At 43.5% G+C, this 8,337-nt stretch overlaps 1 protein-coding gene across 1 annotated transcript; it reads left to right on the forward strand.

Annotated features, from left to right (window-relative positions):
- The first annotated feature begins 334 nt into the window (after positions 1 to 334).
- On the forward strand, positions 335 to 6,512 carry LOC147430956 (serine/threonine-protein kinase Nek5-like). The gene is made up of 13 exons (XM_086493486.1): positions 335 to 960; positions 1,305 to 1,371; positions 1,451 to 1,516; positions 1,661 to 1,707; positions 1,812 to 1,857; positions 1,947 to 2,027; positions 3,071 to 3,113; positions 3,197 to 3,246; positions 3,360 to 3,441; positions 3,528 to 3,577; positions 3,663 to 3,736; positions 3,826 to 3,877; positions 3,971 to 6,512. The coding sequence occupies exons 1-13, from the start codon at positions 863 to 865 to the stop codon at positions 5,789 to 5,791; spliced, it is 2,577 nt and encodes an 858-aa protein (XP_086349612.1). The 5' UTR covers positions 335 to 862; the 3' UTR covers positions 5,792 to 6,512.
- Positions 6,513 to 8,337: the final 1,825 nt, after the last annotated feature.

Raw genomic sequence — 8,337 nt, forward strand, 5'->3', positions numbered from 1 at the left:
CACTTGAGAGACATTTTGTGCTGGCTAAAACCTAGCCAAAGGAGCTGTCTAGGTTTTGATTTTGGTCTGGGTTTCATCTCGTTCACATCGAACGTTATCATTTCAGTGTTTGCTCGCGCGAAGTCGACCTTCGGGATTGGCAAATGAAAGCCCTAGTGGCATTTAGTGTTGAGCAATGAGTGCGATGGGGATCCAACCATCCAACCCACTCACAAAGTTGCTGAGTAGGCTTTCAACTCATTGGGAAACTGATTTGGGCCCCATGATTTGGCGCTCCAAAGCACCTCAAAAGCAAGCAAGCTTTTCCTTGGCAACTAGACAGTTAAGACCTGTGGTGCATTTGGTGGGCATTTAGAATTAAGCTTTTTCTGGCTATGGAGGCTACGTGGGGCCTTTCATCTGCTTATTACCGGTTACCTGTTGCTTTGCCCCTCTTGCTGCCATTTCTGTCATGCATGTGGAGCTAGCTGCCCGCTGCCGTCTCTTTCCGACAAAAGCCTCTTCGCATTTAATTTATTCTCTCTACCCATACCCAAGCAAATCCTTCGTTGGTAGTCCTCTCAGTGCCTCATGACCAGCTCGCATGGAAAGCTCGCCTGCACCGTCAGGTTCGCGTGGCAGTCCGGACCATGATTACTTCCGAAGCGCAGCATAATCGCCCTCGAAGCGAAGGTTTCTACAGAAATGCGTTAGGCCATCGAGAATCTGCCTTATGCGTACGCAGCAGCTTAACCAGCATCGGAAAGCTTCCCCCATCTTTTACCAGCACGAAGTCTCTCTGCGTTCTGCGAGCTGAGAGGAAAGTAATGTAGCCCTCGGCAACATTTAATGCTTAGAGTGAAGCTGCAGTTTAGCTAATTCGATGGAGTCGAGAATGGACCAGTATGAGATCATGGAGCAGGTCGGCAGAGGGGCCTTTGGAAATGCGATCCTGGTCACCCACAAACTTGAACGTAAAAAGTATGTCTCAAGCCTTTCGTGGATGCAATGTCATGTTGTGCGAACGCATGCAGTGTATTTGTTGGCGAAAGAGGCCACCTTCTAAGCTAAAACAGGGCAGAGGGGGGTTCATATGCACACAATGAGTGGGTGTGTTTGTCTCTTTGAGTGTGTGTGCATATGAGTGCGTGTCAATGTGTGCGTGCATGTGTATGAAGCTCCTACTTCTGGATCTGCACTCGTCTTTTGAAGATTTCATGTGGGTCATAACCATAGCTTACGAGTTTGTCTAGCATGCAATGTACTTAGTTTGTAAATCTCTCTGTTCTGGCTAAGGTCCTGATAATCTTGGTTCTGTTGCAAAGGTATGTGATGAAGAAAATCCGCCTTGCCAGGCAAACTGACCGATGTAGGCGTTCTGCACATCAAGAGGTTGCTCAATTTAGAAAACAATTGCAAAGTCAGGTTAGCAGCATTGTAATTTCCCTCATTGCTAACATACACTTCGCAGATGGAGCTGATATCCAAAGTGCAACATCCGTTCATCGTCGAGCATAAGGAGTCTTGGGTGGAAAAGGTGAGACTGAGAGTTCAGGCCAGCGTATTGTGTGTTGCGTAATGTGGTCAACTCTCGATAATGCGATCAACATATAGTAAGTTATGGCTGCTTTCATGACCTTTAGATTGGCTGTATAATCATGTACCATCATCTTTTTTGCAGGGATGCTATGTATGCATAGTCACAGGATATTGTGAGTGTGGTGACTTGTAAGTTCAGATTGCATCTCTTGGCATGCTACACTTACATACATTCCTGTCAGCAGGCTAGGGCATTGCTTGTGTTCTCATGTCTTTTTTTTTTATAATCACAGAGCGGAAGCCATTCGAAAAGCGAACGGCGTTTTGTTTCCAGAAGATGTGAGTAGCTTGGCTCAGAGTGACATTATCGTTATCTTGCAGGAGAGAATTTGAGAATTTGTCGGCTTTTGTTCTCAAAATGTGCACAGAAAATATGTCGGTGGTTTGTGCAACTGTTACTGGCATTGGAGTACTTGCACTCCAAGCACATAATGCATCGGGATCTCAAGGTGCTTCATCTTTGACTTCCAGTACGTGTTTAGTGGTACCCACCAATGTTGCAATATTACTGTCGTGCTTTGAAATAGTTGTGGAACTTCACTTGTTCAAATGTCTTTAGACCATTGATAAGCATTTTGAATGTTCTGATCCTGGCAATCAACATGTACTATGATCAACTTGAAATTGGATTAGTAGTCATGGAAGGTGGGTAAGGTTGAGCTTTAACAAAGTTTAGTGGGTAGCAGGTGGATGAGCGTATTGATGCAGGGTACCTGCTTATTAGATAGTACCGGATAAGTTTGAAACACTGAACAGTGGTAGCAGCATGCTAATCAACAAAGAGTTGGTATTATCCTGTCCAATGCTTCTTAAGTTGGTGGATGTAAGGAGCTTTTAAGCTACTGCTTGGCATGAAGGAGTATGCTTAAATGGATCTATAACAGTAGGAAGTAACTCTATGCAAACCTGCACCTCTGCCTGGGCGCTAGATAGATATCGGACTGCCCATGAGTTGGGCAATCCGTGTGCTCGACAAGTTTTTTTTTTGGGGGGGGGGCGCTGGGGGGGTGGTTTCGGGCCTTTTGATGTGGCCCAACCGGTTGCTGGTTGGGCCACGTCAGATAGCAGTCCGATATATAACAAAAACCCTATGCCTGATGATGTGAGTTGGGCTGTTGTAGAGATTGTCCAAGCTATGAATAAGTAGTGAAGTTAAGGGCGCATGACAAAGATTGTCTTAAAATTGCCATGTAATGCTTTGTTCCTTATAAATTGCAATATATTTGAATGAACTTAGTACATGTGTTTTAGTACTTACAATGTATGAAGTTCCGATAGCTAGCAGATGCACGTAGCACAGGCAGGCGAGCCATTTTTCTGCAACGATTGCCATTTGAGAGTTCCACTTTTCAACATGCAATTTTTTAAATTTTAGTGTTGTGAATTATGTTTTGGGGTTTAAGTTTTGGTTTTTGGTAGTTTCCTTGGTTAGCTTCAGAAGGTTAGTGTGCCAGCCCTTATTGCATATTCACTGTTTGTCTTGTGTCAACAGTGTTCAAATATATTCCTCACAAAGGATCAAGAGGTACGACTAGGTAAGGGAAGGTCAGCTTGTCATCTTCTCCTTGCCAAGACTTCGTCTCTTTTGACAATTTTGCATTGTGAGGTGACTTTGCAGGTGACTTCGGACTTGCGAAACTGATGAAGGAGGATGATTTAGCCTGCTCAGTTAGGCATCCGTCTCTCTGCTTGTGTGGAAAAACATTTAGTTCAATGTTTAGTACTCGCTGCTTACTCGGGCACTCTAATGTTGGTACTAATGTCAGTTTTGGTGATGATAGGTTGTGGGTACCCCTAACTACATGTGCCCTGAGTTGCTTGCTGACATACCATATGGTTTCAAATCAGACATTTGGTCACTGGGTAATTTGAGCTTTGTACTTCCCAAAGCATCAGGGCCTAGTAATTTCTTTTCAGCCATGTTTATGGGGGTCTGTGTTGTGCTACAGGATGCTGCATGTTTGAGATAACTGCACACAAACCTGCCTTCAAGGCATTTGTGAGTGCTTGCCAACTTCTTGCATTGATGTAATGTAAAAGGTTGCTGATTGTGCACATGGTTAACATTGTCATTGTCACAATAGGACATGGCTGGACTTATCACCAAAATAAACAGATCGACAATTGCTCCGTTACCAAGTGGCTTTTCCCCTGCACTGTAAGTGGCTCTTAATTCTGCTTCTCTCATGTTGCTGCGGGATATAAGCAAAGAACTTCTAACTTGTCCCAAGTTTGTCGTGCTATCAGAAAAGGACTTGTGAAGATAATGCTGAGAAAGAATCCAGAGCACAGGCCTACGGTAGGCAATTGTTGGTTCAAGACGCTTCGTGTTAAGCTTTCTTTCAGTTTCTGCTTAGGTTTGTGGGTAACTTTAACACTTGTTGATATGCAGGCAACAGATTTGCTTAAACATCCCCACTTACAACCTTATGTTGTGCAAGTAAAGAAAATTATGGAGCTTTCTTCATGTTTGTCTCCCAGTGCGCACATAAAAAAGCGTTACTTGAACAGGCACAGCAGATCAGAAAGCCCCTGTGGCAGGCAGCCTATTGGGGAGAATGATGGTTCTAATTTGAGTCCAAAATGCAGTCCATTGAGAGCATTGGTTGCTAAAAGAATCGGTGAACCAGCAAAGATACCAAAAACGAGTAGCCATTCTGATATCAGCCATCCAGAGGAGGCACCTTGGGTTTTAGATAATAGAACTGGTCTGAATGATTGTAGCCAGCAGTACCCAGCTGCATTTTCCAAAAATGAAAGTGAAGGGGTCTCTGAGACGCATTGTAGCACAGATCTACTAGGCCAAAGATTGAATTTAGATGCGTCTCTCAACAATCCATTGGGAAGTTCGCGTTTCAAAATGGATGCAGGCCTTTGTGATAGGAATGCCAAGTGGAATGCAGGCTCATGCGATCCTAATGAGGTTGAGTATTCTTCAAATAATACTTTGCTCTCTTCCCAAGTCCTTGTTGAACAACCCGAGCTCCATGCAGTCAGGGAGTGCAGCGTCTTGACAGAAGAATTGAGACCTTGCCCAACTTTGCTGTCCTTGCAGTTGGCAAGTGCTGAACTACAAGCTTGTATAGCAAGGTCACAAAAGGCAGAAGTCTCAAATGTTCCTCACAACAAGGGACAACAACAGGATGAAATGCAAGTTGCCACACACAGGGCTTTTGATAGGAATTGTTCAGGAGAGCTTGATTGTTTACCCCAACATGGCTGTGATACCCAAACATCCTCTTCAATTACTAGCTGTCGTCCGAGGAGTTTCAATGAACTGCCAGGTTCTTCAAGTCCATCGCCATTTCATAAGACTAAAGGCTGCCTGAACAGATTGGACTTCTCTGAGGCCTCATCAGCTTCTGGACTGAAAGTCACTGCAAGGGCTTTCAGTGATATTCAATTAAGACAAACATCAGGGGGGGTGGAAAAGCAGGTGAACGGTGGCACTTGCATGATGACTGATTCTGCCATAGGGGAATCACCACGGCTGGATATCACAGCGGCAAGCACTGTTGCCTATTCTGATTTCCCCATTGTTTCTGCTAATGCTCCACAAACACCTCGTCTCTTAGTCTCGGCGGATAATTCTTCATGTGCTCAACAAAAGTCCTATCACAATACAGATATGATAGTAGAAGCAGAAGGAGACACTCCCAAAGCGTCTACGTGCGGAAGCAGCAGTCTCTCTCACAGCTCCAAGCTGGATAGTAGTCAACCAACAGACACCCTTTTTTGTAGCTTGAATGAATCAATGGACCAAGGATCGGAGCACGAGTTCAGGACACAAGAGAAGGGAACCATTTTTGTGGATGAGAAGCAGCCAGTCCATACATCGCCGGTGGTAAATGATGTTGTGCATGTAATTCGGCATAGTACCTTCAGAATGGGAGCAGAGCAGCAGCAGGAACAAGACAAGGAAATCACTCAGCACGGGCTCTACCAAGCTCAACAAGTCAAGGAGAAGGAAATCACTCAGCATGGGCTCTACCAAGCTCCTACCGAAGACGATGTTAGTTTTAAGGATCGAGCAGAGGCGCTAGAGGGCCTTCTTGAGCTGTGCGCCCAGCTCTTGCAGCAGCAGCGTCTTAGTGAGCTTGAAGTTGTTTTGCAACCCTTCGGTCCTAACCCATCGGCTGTGTCGTCGAGGGAAACTGCCATATGGATTACCAAGAGCCTGGCATCTGTCATGCAAGATTCCAAGCGGCACTGACCTTGGAGGATGTTGAAATCTTCAGGGCAGGAAAGGGAAATTAAAACATATGGATACTTTGCCGTTCTTCTAGATTCTTCACATCAAAGAAGGCTCCTTGTATATTTTTGTCTTCTCTGAAGATAACAATTGACACAGCACTGATGGCTTGCATGAAGTGTTTGAAGTCTAAATGTGGGAGATCCTGTGTACGACCTTTTCTAGTCGCTTATATTGCCATTCCAAAGTTCAACATCATGCGCATTCGCAGGAGCTATTTCCTTGCTGTATTCGAAAGATGTGATGAAAGTGGACGCCTTGCTGTGGCAAAGATGCTGTCTTCCATATCTTTAGTAGACAGCAGTATTGGCAGAAGTTCTTATGAGTCAAACTATTGTTGGCTTGCTAATCGTCAAGGATACTACCGATCAAATAGTCGCTACAAGCTGCTCTTTCTCCTCTTCTAATTAGCTTGAAGGCAAAAATTATGAAAATATACAAGTGCTCTTTCACATCTTCTAGTTAGCTTGAACTCAAACTAAGCTGTATTTTCTGGCGTGGATGAGCTCTGTGCGACAATTTTAGTAATAGTGACAAGATTGGCTGGCCAAAACCAGTTTTGCTCAGTACAGACAGATATAATGTTTTGGAGCATTTGTCAAAAGAGGGGAAAATGTTGAAAGTGTGGACAGATGAAATCGATGTATTAACTGTTGGACAACTTTTACCATGTTAAAGTTCATATGTTGGCCTCACGCACCACAGCCGCATTATTTGCGGCGAAAACAGAGAATTATAGAGTATACTAACTTTGCAGAAGTCCATGTTTGGTTGCTATCATTTGGCATGAATCAAAGGAAGACACCCAAGTTTAGTGCATTCTTTGACATATGTAAATACAGACCTCTGTGGTTGATTTTCTGTGGCTACTCTATTGTTTAGCACTCGCTAGGTGTGATCTAGTACAGCTTTAATTAAGTGTGCCCAATAAGGAATTTCACAGGCTCCATAAAGGCAAGAGGTATTTCCAAGTTAACATGCAAGACTCTAGGAAAGTTCCTTAAAGATTTGAGTTGTGTGCGTGTCAGGGTGTACAATCAGGATTCCATACAGAAGCCCTAGGCTTTTTGGGGTAGGGAAAGGTCTTTTACTGACCTCTTCCTGCAAAAACTGCGACCCCATGGCAACCGCAGGGGAGCCGGGAGCCATGTCGGGTTCGGTTTTTATGGAGGGAAAGGTCAGTATAAGACCTTTCTTGGCTATCAAGGTCCAGGGGAGTGGTATAAGACCTTTCTTGGCTGTCAAGGTCCGGGGGAGGGGGCCAAGCATTGGTCTCTGACCACAAAGGAAGTGCAGTTTTGCAGCACCAGTACAGGGCCATACGCAATAATATTATGCACGTTGAGGTGCCGTGGGCAGAAATTACGGGGGTATAGTAGCTACTTGATGATCGACCGAGATCTCTTGCCCCACGACCTTGGACCTTGACGGATTATGGATAGAATTGTACCTCAGAAGTCTCTGCTCTGTACATTGGCTGGATCCAAATGGACATTGTTTGAGTGAGTACTTACCTGCATGTTAAAAGAAGCCAAACAGGAGAAGAGAGAAAGACCAAATTTTTGGAGGCCTTTTTTGGCTTTCTAAACAAGCCTCAAAGAAGAAGAGAGTTAGGCATACATTTGATAGTCTATTATTTCCTACCTTGAGTAGGCCTCCCCAATCTCGAAAAATAAAAATCCTTTCAAAACATCGCAGATGCATAAGTGAAGGGTGAGTTTGGGAAATGAAAAGCCCAATGGAAATGGGAAAGTCAAAAGATTTTTTCTTGTCCATATAAAGAGGTGGGCGAGTGTGGATTGACACATTTGTATTCATTACCTTTCTTCTAGCTTTCTTTTAGCATTTTGTTCTCTTTAGAGTTTATTTGCACTATATAGGGAGTGTGCATAAGGTCTTGATTGAACCTACCTTTTCTGAGGCATTGAAGTCGTCTTTTGTTCTTAGTTTGTTGAAAGGTCCCTTCATCTAATTAAATTCCTCGCGCTTATGGTATTTTTTTTTAATAAAAAAAGGTCCCTTCATTTCATAGGCTTACATTGCTCAACTTCCTTTTCATTTTATTATTTTAGAATACCAATGTGATCCTTCAACCTTGTTTAGTTTGGTTTTGCCTAGTTTAGTTTCCAAACAGGTCTCGTCATTTAAGGTCATCATTATATTTTTTGTTCTAAAATGCCAACATGAGCGTTCACCTTGTTCATTTGGTGAAGGGAATGTAATGTAAGTAGCCTTGTTGCCATTGTTAATGTTCTCATATACTGCTTGTAATGCCTAGACTAGGTAAAATTAAACAGTCGGAGCTTGAAAAATGGAGCAATTTGCTATTTGAAGGTCCATGGGCCGCATAGATTGCTCTATATTTTAAGGTCCAAGTGTTGCCAGAGAACAATAATTTCAAAGCATATTATTTTGCATCATAGTAATAATTATTTAGACCAAAGCTTTGAAATCATGATTTTTGTAGAGCTAGAGGTTCAGGAATACACGAAGTATCTCGATCGACT

The sequence above is a fragment of the Adiantum capillus-veneris genome, chromosome 21, assembly GCF_014529385.1.
Source record: "Adiantum capillus-veneris isolate H3 chromosome 21, ASM1452938v2, whole genome shotgun sequence".
In the NCBI taxonomy this organism is placed as follows: domain Eukaryota; kingdom Viridiplantae; phylum Streptophyta; class Polypodiopsida; order Polypodiales; family Pteridaceae; genus Adiantum; species Adiantum capillus-veneris.

Bases quoted from the DNA above. Each gene is read 5' to 3' on its own strand.
- LOC147430956 (XM_086493486.1), top strand. From the start codon at position 863: ATGGAGTCGAGAATGGACCAGTATGAGATCATGGAGCAGGTCGGCAGA. The intron at 3,247-3,359 runs GTTAGGCATCCG...TGGTGATGATAG, and splicing joins AGGATGATTTAGCCTGCTCA to GTTGTGGGTACCCCTAACTA. The intron at 3,737-3,825 runs GTAAGTGGCTCT...TCGTGCTATCAG, and splicing joins AGTGGCTTTTCCCCTGCACT to AAAAGGACTTGTGAAGATAA.